The sequence below is a fragment of the Myotis daubentonii genome, chromosome 7 (genome assembly GCF_963259705.1).
Source record: "Myotis daubentonii chromosome 7, mMyoDau2.1, whole genome shotgun sequence".
In the NCBI taxonomy this organism is placed as follows: domain Eukaryota; kingdom Metazoa; phylum Chordata; class Mammalia; order Chiroptera; family Vespertilionidae; genus Myotis; species Myotis daubentonii.
In genome coordinates, this window is record NC_081846.1 from 14,752,069 (window position 1) to 14,769,374 (window position 17,306).

Consider the following 17,306-nt stretch of genomic DNA (forward strand, 5'->3'; position numbering starts at 1 on the left):
TTTAAAGTCCCAGTAGCTCACTCTCAATGAAGCTCAAATCTTGACTTTGAATGAACACCCAGAGCTTATCCTGGGCTTCCACCCGCACCCTCCTCCCCCCACAGCTCCCCCTAAAACACTAATTTAATGAAGTTGTTATGAGAAGAGAAAGTACTTTCTGCATTGTTTATTGAGGGCGAGATAACTTTATACATTGGGAACTGGTGCACTTAAATTATATAACAGATAGCCATGAAAACGAGTGGTTTGGTCAACAGTACAACTTCATTTCATATTATTACAGTTACGGATATTTAAAAAATGATGTAAACAAAAGTATGGATAAGTGATGCCAAAACAAAGGGCCATGAAATCCAGAAAACAGAAACAACGCCTACGTAAGTTAGCACGTCAGCTATTACACATCGCTCAACACAGGGTGATAGAGTAGCCCGACCCCAAAATTGTAGTCCGTTCCATGGTGCCCGAGCAGAACGGAGGGGCAATGACAGTTCGGACCCAGGAGCGAGAGAGCCAGCGCGCAGGCCCTCCCCCGCCGTGCTCAGCGTCTTCCTCTGCAGCTCTGCGCGTCCCTTCTCACCCTCCCTGCAAGACAGGTTTCTTCTCGTACATTTTCTGCAGCAGGCCACTGGCTATCCACAACAGGATTCTGAGAGATGACCAAAAGCAGAACCTAGGCCTCCAGCAGGGAAAGCCCAATGTAACAATAGCTCAGTGGCCTGCCTGACCCACACAGATACATTTTTATCACCATTTCCCCGAGAGCCTTCCCACTTCTCACTGGAAAGCGGGTGGCAAAATAACCAACCTTTATATAAAGAAAGAAAGAAAAAAATCCTCATGTTTATGTAACTTCTCAACCTGAAAACGGCCACGTTCACGGACTTTCCCAGGTTCAAATCTGGATAACTGGTTCGATTTCTCTTCCCACTGGCCTCGGTGACATCGTGACATTCCCCTGAGTTTCGTTAATGAGAGCAGGCAGACAAACAGAGTGATTTAAGAAGCAGCATCAAATAACGTTAAAACATTATGTGGTTTGATCTCCTGTGTTTCCTGGTCGAGTGGAGCTAAGAAGCCAACGTGTCTGCCACTCTGCTGTGACAGTGTGTTTCCGACAGGAACCCTTTTCACTCGGGAGCGTAAGGCACCAGGTTAACGAAGGTGAAAGGTCAGACGTGCGATGGCGGGCGCAGGCTCTGAGGGATCTGAGTGAAGAGCGGCCAGCAGGGCAGGGGCAACGGGATCCGTGTGCAGGCAGAGGGCCCTGCCGGCTTCACGGGGCCAGATGGGCTAGAAGCACGGGGCGTTTGGTTCTATAAGGCACTCCTACGGGGAAGGGATGGGGTGGCCGGGGTGGAGGAGCCACGCGCCCAGCTGGGCACTAGCTGGGGTACTAGCCATGAGGCCGAATCTAGGCTGGGGCTCAGGATTGGGGGCAGGAGGAGCAGGGCAGGGAGGGCGGCTGGTCTGCAGCTCTGCGGCCGGCGGGAAGGCCGCTGCTCTGGGCTGAGCAGCTGTGGGCACCTGACCTTCTACCTGCAACTACTGGCTTCCCTCCCAGTCTAACGAGATGGCCCCTTCCTCCCTCCCTCCCTCCCTCCCTCCCTCCCTCCCTCCCTCCCTCCCTCCCTCCCTTCCTTCCTCCCTCCCTCCCTCCCTTCCTCCCTCCCTCCCTCCCTCCCTCCCTTCTTTCCTATTGATTTCAGAGAGGAAGGGAGAGGGAGAGAGAAACATCAATGATGAGGGAGAATCATTGATCAGCTGCCTCCTGCACGCCTCCTACTGGGGATAGAGCCTGCAACCCCGGCATGTGCCCTTGACCGGAATTGAACCCAGGACCCTTCAGTCCGCAGGCCGATGCCCTACCCACTGAGCCAAACCAGCCAGGGTGAGACAGCTCTTTCCAAAGGGAGGCACCAAAGCGAAATGGCGGTTGTCACCTGGGTTGAGCTTAGCAGTTTAGCAATGCCTCCTACCACACCCAGGCCACTTCATCGGGCAGGTGCCACGGATCGTGGTCTCTTGGGACCCATTTTAAATAAAACCCCTGACAGCAACTACAGGGGTGCTGAGGGGTCGGGTATTTCACACATTTCTTTTGACGTTTGCCTAGAGTTTAACAGTGACTTGGATTTTACCTGCCAAGGTAAAATCTCACTAACACACACGAAACCCCTCAAGTTAGAGATAGTTGAATACAATGAAACTAGAATTACCGATAAGAAGGCTGCCGGGCGCTGGGCTAACTGTCCATATACCGTCCCACACGAGAGCAATCAACAGTGGTCTGTTCCGATGCCCTGCGTCGGCTTGGTCACCCATCACTGGGTTCAGCCCGAGCAGCTAGTTCCGCTTGACTGGGGTGAGGGCAGCGTCCGAGGGGCACGCGGGCAGCCCCTGACGCCCGGCTTGAGCAAGTGCCACGGAGCGGAGAAGAGTCCGTACTTCTCACGACACGGGCCACGCCACGGAGGGCGGTGTTCGCTTCTGCCAGCCTGGCCCCCAGACCTCTACTTTTTCACATTATCTTAGAGCAAGAAAAGTACTGAGACAGAAGACTCCAGAAACAGAAGGGGAAACGGCATGCATCGCTCTTTACTGGGAGGAGGGAAAGGATAAAATAAAGGAGCCTTTGTGCTGACTCCAGGCAGCCTTCGAGCAGGAGCAGAAGGGTTACTTCATCATCCGGCTACTCCCGTGAAGTGGGCAGGCAGCTCAGGGCCATGAGTCATTCGGCCCGACACCAACAGCAGCAGCAGCTTTCGCTAAATCAGGGCAGGATGTACCTGGGCTTCCTCGGGGGCGCCCTTTGCAGGGAGGTCCGCGTGGCAGGGAGCCTTCCCGCCCTGACAGTGAGTAGTTCACACGGGCCTTTCCGGCCAGGGGGTCGAGAGCAAACCCAGAGGTTTGGGAGCCACGCCTTTTCCAGGAGGCCCGGGAGGACCCTCTCTGGTGACAATGCTCAGCGCGTACATACGGAGACAAGAACAGAGGCCGGTCCCGTCCAGGGCCTCCGTCAGCTTAGCCAAGGCCGCCTGCAACAGCCAGTGATGCCAGGCCTCGGTCCGCACGCAGCGGGAGGAGACCCGGGCGCACGCAGCCCCTCTGCCGGAGGCCGGCGGGCACCGCCGAGCTGGTGGGGAGCCACAGGTCCCAGGTGCCGGCACCATGCCTTTGTGGGAGGCCTGGTCTCGAACAATCCAAGGGGGTTACCTCCTCAGCTAATCAAATAGGACAGCGCCGCAGACATGAAAAGGGCTGTGGCACGGCCCCCCGAAAGGCAGCGCAGCACGGGGAGACGCGTGTTTACGTGGTTTTCATACAAAGAGGCTTTGAAATGTGGGGCGAGGCGGCCTGGAAAGAACACGCGTCGCATTCCAGTTGCCTGCTTCTTAAGTACCGTGTGGCCGGCCTGCAGCCGCGCAGCGAGGGCTATTTTAGGAGCTGGCTCCTGTGCTGCAGGGGTAGGTGCCAGCGTTCACCAGGGTTGGACGGTCTCACACTTGGTTTCTGGCGCTGGGAGGAGGGAGTTCCTCAAGCCCGACGGCAGGGAGGGGCCTTTCCAGTGAAAAGAGGCTCCCGAGTGGGCCGCCAGCTCCGGGAGATGCACTGCCATCTTCTCGTGGGCTTGATGGGCGGGCGAGGTCACCGGGAAGAAAAGGCGGGCGTCGGCATGGTGTGCGCGGTGGGGGTCACAGGTCTGCTTTTGTTGCGACAGTTTCTAAGCGGTGGAACCATCCCTCGCCGTCCACCCAGCGGCTGTGAGAGCTGGAGACAGTAGGGGTGTTCACGTGCATGAAGGCGTTCTGGGCCGAAAGCAGCAATTCTGAATTTTCGGGGCAGACCCAGCGCCCAAGCCGGCTCCGCGCTGGCCTGGCAGGTGTGGTGGTGGCTGCGAGCATCGAGCATCGAGCATCGTGCAGGCCCGCGCGGGCACCGGCCAGGCTGTCAGAAACGCACCGCGAGGAGAGAAAACAGAAGCCCTGGGAGGCGGTGCCAGTTCTGGGTGGCGATAGCCCATCTATTTTTTTCCCCTTTTGAAAATAAGCAGAAAACGATGTGAGCGGAAAGCTCCCCAGTTCGCAGGGGCTGCGGACGTTGAGCAGGGCCCTCCGAGCCGGCCCTGCAGCAACAAAGGCCTTTAGAACAGGGACCCAGGGTTTTACCGCCTGGCGCCTGGCGGCAGGTCTGACCCTGGGTGCCCGGAGGTGGGACAGGAAGTTCTGTGCGCGGGGCAAACACGGGAGGAGGGAGGAGAGGCCCTCGCTCAGGTCTGCAAGCGCAGTGTGTGTGTGTGGGGGGGTCGCCCTGCTGACAGCTGGAGTTGCAGATGCATTAATTACAGCAGAGGCAGAAGGAGCCGCAGGGACGGGGGAGGTGTGGGGGGACAGGGGGACGGGAGGGTGAGGGAAAAGGCACTTTGCCATGGAGCACATCTGCATTGTAATAAGCAGGTCCATAATTCTCTCCTGAAAGATCCTGGTCTTCTTTGAGCTAAAAAATATAAACTCTATCTCACTAAGGGGAGGAGGAAAGAGGAGACGATCGGGTTTGTTTGCCTGTTTGCCAAGCGCTTGCTGAGATCCCCCGCCCTTTCCCTCTCTCTGTAGCTGCAGTCGGGGGAGCCAACCTGCTTTCCAAGAGTAAAAGGCACCGGGAGGCGTCTGGTGAAGGGGCCCCCGCCTCTTAACAAGTCTCAGGCCTTGGATTCAGCTACTGTGTGATCAGAAAGCAAACGCTAGCGTGGCGCTGAGCTGTCAGGGGAAATGTGTGGTCCGGGGCGAGGGAGCTGGCACGGGTCCGGAGGCGGAATGCTGACAGCTGACAGTCTGCACCAAAGTCGGTGGGAAACGTTGCGTTCTTCAATGGGCAGAGGGGTCCTGGGCCAGGGCCTGCAGGGAGCAAGGCGATGGGATTCAATGTACCGTCGTTTTGACGTGAGCGTGTTTTCCTGTCCTGGGAAGAGGTGAGGAGGACGGAAGGGAGCCATGGTTTCTGGGCCCCTGTGCCCGCTGTTTCCGGCACAGTGCTCCCTACGTGGGCACTGCAGTAGGAGGACTCCCCTGCCAGGCGGCCAAGCGGTGTTATATCCCTTCTTCCTATCGTTTTATTTTAGCACTTTTTGTTTTACTTTAAAATGGCAATTATATACGTATGTATGTATTTAGATGATATTAGATTGAATTTGTTAATTATATTTATAAGTTTGGTATTTTCTTAATAGTCTAAGGTTGGTATTTTGAAGTTCCAGGTTCCTGTGAATTATTTTTTTAAGATTAAGATGAAAGTAGAAGTGGTTAGCTTGACAAAGGTCAAAATGAAAGTGCAATGAAGAGCAATGAGAAACAAAGCATTTACAACGAACAGGTAGTTGCTGCCTGCACAGGATTCTGTGGAAAGAAACTGCAGACCGTCTGTTGGAATGCATGCGCTCGATATCTACCAATCTACACACCGATGTCCTAACAACCTCGGACATTTCCCCACGCCAGCTCCATTAACATGTCATACGTGTCACCCCTGAGCCCCGGAGAGATGCTCACGGGAGAGCCGCGGGTCAACCTGGGACTGTGGTGGCCGCTGCATCACTAGGCGAGGTGGGTTCGTACCAGCAAACAGAGCAACCATGGCAGTAATTGGCCGCCAAGGTCTCTTCTTTGTCAAGAAAAACACTTTTCTGACATGGACTTCAAAACCAGGATTAGCTCTCCCGATAACTTAGGGGTGCAGATTTTCTTTCAGAGGGAGCTTGCACCCCTGATTTCCAAGCCTTGTGGCTCAGCACAGGGGACCCCCACCTCTGGGGAAGAGCCGGGGCGAGATGCCGGGTCCTGGAGGGATCCCAAGTCACTCCTGGGAAACAGGTGGTGATGGTGCCTGCCTCAGTTACCTCATCGGCTCTGAAGGCTAAAAATAAATAACACGAAAGCAGCCCAAGCCTGCTGTTCTGTGTAATAATACCTCCTTCCAGGCCCGTGGCCCTGACAGCCAAAAGAACAAGCAAAACAAACAAAAAACAAAAAAGGAGAAGAAACCGTCCCGAGCGTGAAGCATTGTGTGTAAACCACGTTTTGCCCGGGAGCGAGCAGCTGAGGTTCATGGCTGAGTGTAAGTGGCTGTTGGTCATTGTTGGAGCCACAGAGGCTCCGTGGACCTTTTGGACATGGGTGTACACAGAACGTCCCTACAGGTGTGTGCGCGTGTCGATGTGTAAGTATGTATCTATGTCCAGCTGAAGACGAGACGCACTCTTCTTCGAAAGGGCCTGCCTGGCCGCCAGGAAGCCTCGGGGCCAGTGGATCACCGAGAGGTCACCCCGACCTCGGCCCCGCCGGGTCAGGTGTTCGGGTAGGACAGCTCGAACATGCTGCAGGCCTCCTCCAGGCTCTCGTCCACGTTCAGCCTCCGCCAGAACGACTTCTGCTTCTTCTGCAGCTCCCGGCGGACACACCTCGGGCAGGGCACAGACTTCTCTTTGCACTCGGAATGGAACACGGCGCCACAACTGCCACACCTGCAAAAGCCAACCAGGGACACGATGAGCGAGGCAGCGACGAGCACGACACACACGCCGGCGACGCGGGGGCCTGCGCGCCGCTTGGGACACAAGGTTCGCTTCCAGACAGCCCTGCCGCTGGGAAGAGGAATGACTCATGGAAACGAGCGCCTCCGTTTTCCAAATGTTGCAGGTCGAATTGCACTTGAAAACATGTGTGTGTGTGTGTGTGTGTGTGTGTGTGTGTGTGTGTGTGATTGGAACTAGCTGGGAAGACGCCGGGGGCTTCTCTGGAATGGAGCCTGCAGGCAGCTGACTCTGTGACCCCTGGGACCACGCACTGAGCTCTGGAAGCACCGTGTCAGTTTCCTCTCTGCCCGGAGCGAAGGGTGTTAGTAACTCTCGGGCGGAGTGACAGAGCGAGAGGGAAGGGCCTCCGCGAGGGAAAACACACCCAGCACCGTGACAGCCCCGTTACCGCTAGGAAAGCGCAGTCCCCTCCGGGCACCGTGAGCTGAGCGGTTCCCCACGGACCCCGCCTTTATTTGACGGTGTCGGGAGGTAAAACAAAGGAGTTTTAGGGATAAAATAGGCAGGTTTAGTGGGTTACCCCTTGGGAACCCCCTCCCTACGTGCGAGTCTGTATTTGCTTCCAATACATTTCCACCCTTTTCATCTACCACCTCTTGTCGTGGCTTCATTCTTCGAATCCATCTGGACAAGGACCCGGGAAAGAAGTCACCCTTGCATCCTGCTCAGGAAAACACCCGACTCAAAAGGACACACGTTCATTTTTGAATGCTGTCTTGTGGTCTGTTACTGTTCTTAGTTTTTTTTTTTTAATTAGGACTCCCCCTCCACCCCTTTAAGTCTACCTTTATGAAGCAAGTGGGAACAGTAAGGCATGGGAGAGCGAGGAAGAGAACACAGTCTCGAGCAGCACACAGATGCTCTGATTTGTGAGGAGACATTCCAGGTGGATGGATGCCTGTCTGCTGCTTGGCTCGGTGCTGGAAGCCTGAGCAGGAGTCTACGCGGCTGTTTTTACTGCAAAGTCTTAATAATGAGGAGCCGACGGGCACCGAGATGGCTGGCTCAGTGGGTGGCTTGCCCATGTGCATTAATTTCTCATCCCCCCCCCGCCCCCCCCCCCCCCCCCCCCGAGCGACAGGCGACTATGACCTTGCCCCTGGAGCCCAGGAATTGGGCCACATGACTGTGTTCAACCAGCAACACCAGGGAGAGGCCCGCCTGGGCCTGGTACAAAGCCGCTGCGGCTACAAGGGAACCAGCCCTCAGGGCTCAGCCTTGGGCTTCTTTTGCTTTCCCATAATAGCCTGAGTTTTGCTCCTGGGCTCCAGATGATCTTCTTTAAAAAAGTTACTGATGAGAGAGAGGAAGGGAGACAGAGGAGGGGAAGAGAGAGAGAGAGAGAGAGAGAGACAGACATCAGTCAGACGCCTCCCACACATGCCCCCATCAGGGATGGAACCTGCGACCTTGGTTGGGGTTGATGCTCCAACCAACTGGACACATGGCCAGGACCAGGATGGTCTTTCAAGTGCCTTCCCTCGCCTGCACCGACTTACCCCTGGCACCAATCAGGAGTCAGAACATTTTGTGAAACGAGGACCTTCCTAGCATCGCCTGTGCCCAGGAGGGAAGGCAGCAAGTTGGAAGGAGAGACACTGGGGAGGGTCAGCGATGGAGAGACGCTCCATGGCCCGCGGTCTCTGCCCAGCCCCGCCCTCTGGCCCAGCGAGCCTCATGGCCAGGAGAGCAAGCAGTGGGTGAGATGGCTGACCCCAGTCCCACCGTGAAAGCACTGAACTGTGCCGGCCCCAGCCCCCCAATTCCCATGATGGAGCCCCAACCCTCAAGGTCACTGTTAGGAGAGGGGGCCGTTGGGAAGTAATTAAGGTTAAACACATCGTAAGGGTGGGCCCTGCTCTGACAGGATTAGTGCCCTACAGGAAGGGACCAGAGGACTCGGAGGAAAGGCCTGCAACCCGGCGGCCTCCACCAGCCAGGAAGAGGGCTCTACCGGACCCAGGCCCAGAACCGGGAGAAAGGAACACCGTGGGGCTGTGTCCGACAGGCTGGGCAGACGGAGACGTGGCCTTGAGCAAGTGACTCACATCTCGGAGCTTCGTCAGTTTCCTTACCGGCTGGGCAGCTCGGCACGTTCGCATGAGCACAGGCCTCACAGGGTGTGGGGGCTCAGGGGAGGTGATGAGGAAAGCACGTAGCACAGCCCCTGGCATGTGGTAGGTGCTTCCCGTGAGTGACCTGGGCCGGGGACTCGCTTCCTCATTTGTAAAAGGCTGCTCCCCATGACCTCCTTCCTCCCCACCGGGGTCTGCGAGACCGAAATGGGCGACTGTGAGGAGGGGCCTTGGGAGGGCAAGGGCTCTAGGAGCAGGCGAGCGTGACACCAGCTCTCACGGGGACTCCAGGCTTCTCCACACGGGCGCAGCTGACACCCGGGTCATGCTAGCATCTCTGCCCCAGCCCCTCCCTCCTTGCGGGGGGGCGGGGGGGGGGGGACGTGGGGGGGGGGGGTCGGCCCAGATCTGCCTGGGGCCTCTCGTCTGGGCCGGCTCCTCCCAGTGGCAGTGGCTTTGTCCCCACTGGGTCAGCCCTCTGTGGAAGCCCCTGTCAAGGAAGTGACACTAATGGCAGCTTTATCAAGTAAATTTCCTCCTTCCTGCCCCTTGCCCTGCGGGGTCAGCCAGCGACTTATACACAGAGGGATGTTGCCCAGGGCAGTGATTGATAAGGAGGGAACCGCTGGGTTCCTTCAGTGCCACCCCTTATCTCTGCTGACACCGGTCCCCCCACCCCACCCCACCCCACCCCACCCCACCCCGTGGCAGAGGCTGAGTCTTATCAAATGTTTGTGGTGCAGCAAACACCCACGGGTGATGGAGGGACCGGTGCACCTGCTCTTTCTAGCCAAAGGTCAGTAACTGAAAAAAAAAAAAAAAAAAAAAAAAGTGAGATAAAAAAATTAATGATTTCAAAATGGAACCAAGTCCTATTTTCTAACAATTTGTAACCCAGCAGGCGTCTTTTGAACTGTATAATGGCTAGACTGATCAATGACCTTCCTAAATTCTGAGACTCTATTGTTAATTCCCCCCTAATTTTTCCTTTAAAGGGAAAGAATAGGGGCAGGAACAGGAAGAAGGAAGAGAAACTGTTCCTCTTATATCATTTTTATGGCACGCTGAGATAAAAATGTAATGCACAGGAAAAATAAAGTATTTGCATTAAAAATGCAATCTATAGGGACGCTCCTCTTTAAGAATAGGACTTATTTAAAAGGATCTTCCACTTTAAAAAGTCACTGGCTCCTTAGTATTTACTGAATGTCCTTAAAATATGATTTAACCAACGCAACTCTTCAGGAACATGTCTTTTATTTAAGACAAATCCACTAGTGTAATCATCTGTGCAGAAAATTGCCACGGATAATGAAAGGGAAACGTCCCTTTGGAGTCCTGAGGGGTAAATCAAAGGAGGGCCAGCCCCTTCGCGTCGGAGCCATCAGGCCTGCCATCGGCGGCTTCCTTGCTGTCGCGTATGGCTGTACAGCCCGGAGAACAAAGACCCGTGGCCTCCCTCTCCGGTGCCACGGAGAATGCCACTGCAGGGACACGCCGGCTGCACAGCCATCCAGCGGCTTTTCCTGAAAGCATCCATGGCTTCACTCCATCCAGGCATCTCCACCTCAGCACGTCTCACATTTTGGGCCGGATAGCTCTTTGTTGTGGGGAGGCTGTCCTGTGCACTGTGGGATGTTTAGCAGCATCGCCGGCTCTACCCACCGGATGCTAGTATCACCCTTCCTCCATTCCCTCCTTTTGTGACAACCAACAACGTCTCCAGACACTGGCAAGTGTCCAAACGTCCCCTGGGGTGGAGGTCATCCCAGCTGAGAACCACTGACCTAATTTACCTGGGGAAGGCATCCCAGCAGAGGTACCAGGGGCTAAAACAGCCCCTTTCCCCCGTTATACTCACACTAATTAATAAAGCCCACATCACTTCCATATATATTTAAATTTATTTTTAAATATGTTTTTATTGATGTCAGAGAGAAAGGTAGAGGGAGAGAGAGATAGAAACATCATTGATGAGAGAGATTCATTGATGGGCTGCCTCCTGCACGCCCCCTACTGGGAATGGAGCCAGCAACCTGGAGATGTGCCCTGACCGGGAATCAAACCATGACCTCCTGGTTCATGGGTCAATGCTCAACCACTGAGCGACACTAGCTGGGCACAAATATATATTTTTAATACATCAACTGATTAAAACAGCTGAAACTCACTAGCATTAACCACCCTGTGGTTTCTTAAAATAATTTAGAATATCTTTTAAGAAGTCGATACCCAGGACATATTCTCTGCGTTGCTCAGGAACCCTAACTTTCTCTCAGCTCACTCTGATTTTTAGTTCTCCCCAAGCCATCTTGGTGGCTGGCCCTGGGTCGCCCAGACCCTTCGGGCGGTTTCTCTGCGGCACCCTTTGCGTCTTCAGGCTTGTCTGGGCCATCTAGCGAGTCAAACCAAAAAGCTTTGTATTTGCTTCATAAAATAAATTGCTTTTATGCACCCAAAGCAGCTTGGCTTCAGCAGCCACTGTAGAGACGGGGAGGCCAGTAAACAGTAAGGCCACTGACTGCAGCGGGAGAGCTTGGCCACAGTGAGGAGCCCAGAGCTCGTGGCCCAGGTTGGCCTAGCATCACTGCGGTCTTGGGTAACTGACTTGATCTCCGCACCTCGCTCTTCACAAAAACAAAGGGGAAGGGTGGATGAGAGAGTATCCAAGGTTCCTTCAACTTGTAGACTTTTGCAGGAGGGAGCAGGGCTACTCCGGGTTTTGTCCTCCTCTTTCCCAAAAGTCCTGGCCCCACTGCGCCTGTGGATGACAGAGGGGCATGTAGCCCTGCTGGCCGCTCCGGGGAAAGACCCAGCTGGTAAGCTGGGACTGGAGGCGACGAGCCTTCATGTGAAAAGCACTACTTTAAATTGTATTTATTTGCACTGACTAAGCAAAAGCTATGAAATAGTTTAGTTGAATTAGGACATGCAGCTCTGACTATCAGGAAGTTGGCCCAAAGGAGCTGACGCTGCCCCTATCCCATAAGATTACAATGAAATATTAAGGGTTTCTCTCTAAGCCTCTCCCACCCTCATCACACCAGCTCTCTCCAAGGGGGGGGGGGGAAATAACTGGGGCTTTTATTTGAGGGTGAGGGGTGGCAGCTGGCTAGAGGCAGCAATCACCGCCGCCTGTGCAAGTAGTTCTGTGTTTGAACCGTTAGGACAGCGTGTTGGAGTGAACCAGGTGCATGTCCGCACTGGATTCACCATAGGATGTGGGGCGAGAAAGGAGCAGGTTGAGTTTGGCCTTGGTGGACGCTCTGTGGGACCATGGCATCCATTATCCCTGAGTCCCTGGCAAGCGGGTCCCCTTTCTTGGGCCGGGGGCAAGAGGACATGTCTACAATCTGGGCAACGCGAACCTCACTCTGTGACTTAGTTCAGGCACCTTGGCACGAGACTGTACATGTTATGAACAGCCGTTCACCTAACAATGAGCTTCCTGACTGACCGGCGGCCAGTGAGGGAGGAGTTCATAACCCGGAAATCTAATAGTGAGTTGCCAAGAGATGGGACAGACACGCTGTTCTTCTCACAGCCGTCAAAACCCAGAAGACCCACCTGCCACAAACCCACAGAAGCAGATGTATGCAGGGGAAAGGGTCGCTGCTCAAACTTTATGGCACAGAAGCAAGAATTCCTGCTGCAGACAGTTTCCTGTTCTGGAATGCTGATGATGTGAGAGCAATTAGAGACAGGCATGAGGTGCTGTATGCGCCCTTCCAGGTTCTAGCTCAGGGGTGGGCAAACTTTTTGACTCGAGGGCCACAATGGGTTCTTAAACTGGACCGGAGGGCCGGAACAAAAGCATGGATGGAGTGTTTGTGTGAACTAATATACATTCAAAGTAAACATCATTACATAAAAGGGTACGGTCTTTTTTTTCAATAGTTTTATTCATTTCAAACGGGCCGGATCCGGCCCGTGGGCCATAGTTTGCCCGCAGCTGTTCTAGCTGCTCAGGAGGCCACAGGAGACTGCTACTGGCCCCTGCCCCAGGCTGAGGTCACCGTCTGCTCTGCTCTGTCGACGCTGGGTCCTACTCCTGCTGCATTTTTATTTTTGGCTCCGGCAGTGACCTCAGATACTTCGCTAGGATTCAGATTCAGGCTTGAGTTTGGCTGGATCTCTGACGAGCGAAAGGGCAGGCCCACAGCGCGGGGGTATCGCTGTGGCTGCTTCCCCCGCAGAGCCCATGGCCAGCAGGGAGGGGTGCAGAAGTAGGCCCATGTTATCAGGCATGCGAGTGTGGTTTGGTAGATAGCGCCTATGGAAGGCGCCCCATAGGGCCACTAGCCATTATTGGTTTTTCCAAGAAACCAGGGTGATGATTTAAATCTCTTAGCTAAGGAAGGTAGTAATTGGGGCCTGGTTATTTTAATGTTTTGGGTTGGCGTCTTCTTCTGTTATTAGGTAAGTAAATCACATAAGCAAATAACTTATAATTTGCTTGAATAGGAACTTGGCCAATAGTACCTATGCTGTGTGCCTGTGTAGGTACATAGGTAGTATATATGTACTTACTTTACATACATGTCTGCTGTTTAGAAGAAAACATAGACATGTTACTAAATATCCTGAGATAAAATTAATTTGATATGATTAAACAAATCATATAATGTAACAGATTCACTTTATTGGGGGAGGGAATAGCCAGGTTAAGATAAAGACAGATTAACACACCATTTCAATAAGAAACTGATTATGACCCAGTTGGCGTGGCTCAGTGGTTGAACGTCGACCTATGAACCAGAAGGTCATGGTTTGATTCCTGGTCAGGGCACATGCCCGGTTGCAGGCTCGATCCCCAGTGTGGGGCATGCAGAAGGCAGCTGATCAATGATTCTCTCTCATCATTGATGTTTCTGTCTCTCTCTCCCATCCTCTCTGAAATCAACACAGATATATTAAAAAAAAAGAGAAACTGATTTAGTTGGTGCTGATGGTGAGGGGCGCCCAGGTTTCACGCCTCCCCCTGGAGCACCACCTGCGGCCAAGCCTGCGCCAGGATGACCAGAGGCCCCTGACTCCGCCACAGCAGCAGCGGGTGGGGAAAAGCGCTGTCTGGAAACGTTGGATTCCAGAACTATCGTGGCTCCTTGTAGAGTGGGAAATAGATACACTTGGGCCTGTCACATTTAGGAGTGTTCCTTGTAATTTGTTTTCTTTTTTTGGCTCAGGATAGGGATATGGGGGCTAAGCAGGTATCCATATGGTTTGACTAGAATTATAAGAGACTGGAAAAGATCCAGCTCCTTTGGCCAAATGTCTGGCCGATTAAGGCGTTTCTGTGCTAGCTCATCAAGTGACTGCAATCGTCCTGTATGGTAAACGCAAATACAGCATGATCAGGATTAGACATCTACATTAGGCAGCATCTGTATGGCCCTTTGCCCCTGTTTTTACATAAATTATCCTTACATTAGCTCTCCGAGCTAGGTACTATTTGTTTTCCTATTTCTAATAAGTCGGCCAGTAAATAGATAAAATGAAGTGAAAAAATAAAACGACTGGTGGCTAATCTGGCCCCAGAACTAGTAAGTGATCAGCTGTGGACTAGATTCCAGTCTTCTGACTTGAAACCTGGCCCTTTTCCCTGTTACTGGCCACATGCTCCTTTAAGTTATTCAAAACATCCCTAAATACCTGCTAGGACTCAAATCTGGGAAGAACAATTGGTATGTCCTGCAATGATCTTTTTATTTACCTCTTAATCCCCAGAGTTAATTAAGGAAGGCTTTTCCCCTGATTGTACCCACAAAGCATTTGGCTTTCACAGGTCTTGCACTTTTAGTTTGTAAACCAAGCTTAGCTAATACCTTTGACAAAAGCTTTACTTAAAATCTTGGCTTTGAAACAGAATGTAAACAAGGGTTAATTAATTCATTTGTTAATTTTGCTACCCTACTGGGGACAGTAACTCCCCATTACCTTTAGTGCAAACGCTTAATAAATGCTTCTTGGTGATTTGTAGACGGTGACAACTTCTCAGCAATAGTCCGTGTGGCTGTACAAAACCATAATAGATTTGACCTGAATGAAATAATTTTTTGGGGGTAGGGAAAAACTGATATTTCTGACACTTCTAAGTTTTGTTTTGTTTTATGGTTCACCTGGCAGTTAATATAATTCTCAACAATTAAATGTCCATCTTTTGAAAATCTTATTTAATATTAGAGAAGTAAAGGAATTGCAAGAGGATTTTAAAATGTTCCACAATTTCTGTCAAAAGCTAGAGTAAATTATAATTGTAGCCACAGAGAACTATAACTAAGAGCAATGGCTTTCTGCAGGGATTTCTAACGTAGTTCAACAACATCTAAGGGCCCAAGAAATGTTCAGAAATTCCTTGCTACATCTAAAACAAAGGGCATGAATATGAGAGTATTATCAGGCTAATGCAGATTAAAAAACAATAATCTTGAATAATCTTGGCTTATATATGAATTCCATTGATTCACTAGTCTACTTTTGTATGTAAAAATGAAAAATTTAACTGTCAATTTTTGAAGTAAGCCTCTTTAAAAGAAATAATTTATAAGGATGATAGGTACCTAAGACTTTGAATAGGATTTACTTCTATAAACATATTATATTTCAATTCCTCAAAGTACTAAGACACTTACTGGAGCAAAAAATTTTTTTTTCAAGCATGAGTACATTAGAAAAATGCAAAAAAAGTTTAGAAGGTAAACCAAATCTAATTTTATGAGCAGCATGATTGGTTGCTTAGGAATGAGGTAGTGATATAAATTTAGAAGGAGAAATGCTTTCAAAGAAACAACCCAAAGTGTTTTGTCATAACTTCGGACTAATCCCCTATTTGTCTCTTCTCACCAATACAATTCTCTTAATGAGACAGCATTACATGAGTTTCTAATTCTCCATGTGTTCTAAGCCAGCGACTCTCAAAGTGTGGTCCCTGGACCAGCCAAACCAGCATCACCAGGGAATTTGTGAGAAAAGCAAAATATCAGGTCCTAATCCAGACTTACTGAATCATAAACTCTAGGGTGGGGCCCAGCAGTCCATGTTTTAACAAGCCCTCCAGAGAATTTTATGAACGTGAAAGTTTGAAAACCACTGTTCTAGGCCAATCATTTCCAAAGACAACAGGCTAATATTAGAGCTGTTCTAAATATTTAAAACAAAAATATGGACTTTGCAAAACAAAATCAGAAAATTATTAAATAATGTTTTTCTATAAGGCTTTACATTTTATATCTATTTTTTCCTCAAAGCTAATAAACAAATCTCATTTTATTTAATTCCAAATAATATGTAGTTGTTTCTGTATTTATTGGCCACTTCCATATTTTTTCCAGAATTAGTTTATGCCCCTTGCCTGTTTTATATCGACTTTTACTATACTTACTGACTTTTAAAGATTTTTTTATATCCAGGACATTAGTACTTTGTCACATCTGTTGAAAATGTTCCTCCAAGTTTACTGTTTAGCTCTGTCTTTATCTATAGAATTTTTAAAGTTTAATATTTTTTATGTTTTTAAAAGCATTTAACTTTCAGGGCTTCTGGGTTTGTGTTAGGCTTAGAAAGACCTCCATTTAAGATCATACAAATATTCATCCATCTTTTATTTTAGTACTTTATGGGTTTAAATGTTTTTCATGAAAATATTTGATCCATCTAGATGTATTCTGATGAAAGGAGAATGGTAAAATCCAGCACTTTTCTTCCTACAAAAGCCTATCTAGCCCCCAGCTCCTTTTGTGGAATGATGCACAGTTTGTTTCACTAATTTGCTGCGACACCTTTCTCATATACTGAATCCCATTTTTCTTGGGTCTATTTCTGCACTTCTGAAATCATGTCCCATTGATCTGTGTGTTCTGATGCCTACATTATGCTGTGTATTTTATAATATACTAGAGGCCCGGTGCACGAAATTTGTGCGAGAGTAGGCCTTCCTTCCTCCGGCAGGCACCCAGGACCTGGGCTTCTCCTGCAGCCCCGGCTTCATCCTGATGGAAGGATGGGAGGACATCTGGTCTAATCAGCATATTACACTTTTATTATTACAGATTTTTATATCTGGTAAAAACAGTCTCCTCTTATGTAAACAACTGTAGAAATCAATTCTATATTGAATATAATACTGGTGCCCATATTTATGTTAAATGAAAAAATTTGGAATGTATATAATCAATCAACTATTTAAAATTTATATTATATAGTTTTATTTATAAAGTTTATTTAAAATGAGATGCAGATGCACTTGTGTAAACATCCCAGGTGGTCAAAGATTAATCCTTGCTTAGAGATTTAATGTATTGAACATCTCAGATTTTTTTCATCTTTATTTAGTGATAAAGGTATTGTGCAAATTTGGTGAGTTAAATTAATAGCCTGATTGTTAACATGTTTATAAATTAAGAAACACGGTTCAATTGTGTAATGATGTATAAATATTTACTCACTAACATGATCCTACCATGCATGAACCAAGCATATATTATCTTGGACAATTATCGCAATAATGCATAAAAGCAGGTATATGTTAACAGTGAATAAGGGAAGGAGACGTGAGCAACCATGCTTGCTTTGGCACCTCTTTCACTGAGTGAGAACACTCTTTGGAACTTTGGTTTCCACTCTGCATATTAGTAAAGTTGGAC

General features: G+C 50.2%; 1 protein-coding gene across 6 annotated transcripts in view; it reads right to left on the reverse strand.

The window, feature by feature from the left end:
• The window catches only part of PLEKHM3 (pleckstrin homology domain containing M3), a 177,268-nt gene that overhangs the window by 6,987 nt on the left and 152,975 nt on the right, over window positions 1-17,306 (reverse strand). The window contains exon 8 of one of the 6 annotated variants that reach the window (XM_059702937.1): window positions 5,934-6,517. The exons of the other annotated variants lie outside the window; for them this stretch is intronic. Coding sequence (XP_059558920.1) covers window positions 6,340-6,517 — 178 coding nt within the window. The 3' untranslated portion in view covers window positions 5,934-6,339. Of the gene's footprint in view, window positions 1-5,933; window positions 6,518-17,306 lie in introns of those variants that run through there. 6 annotated transcript variants of the gene reach the window in all.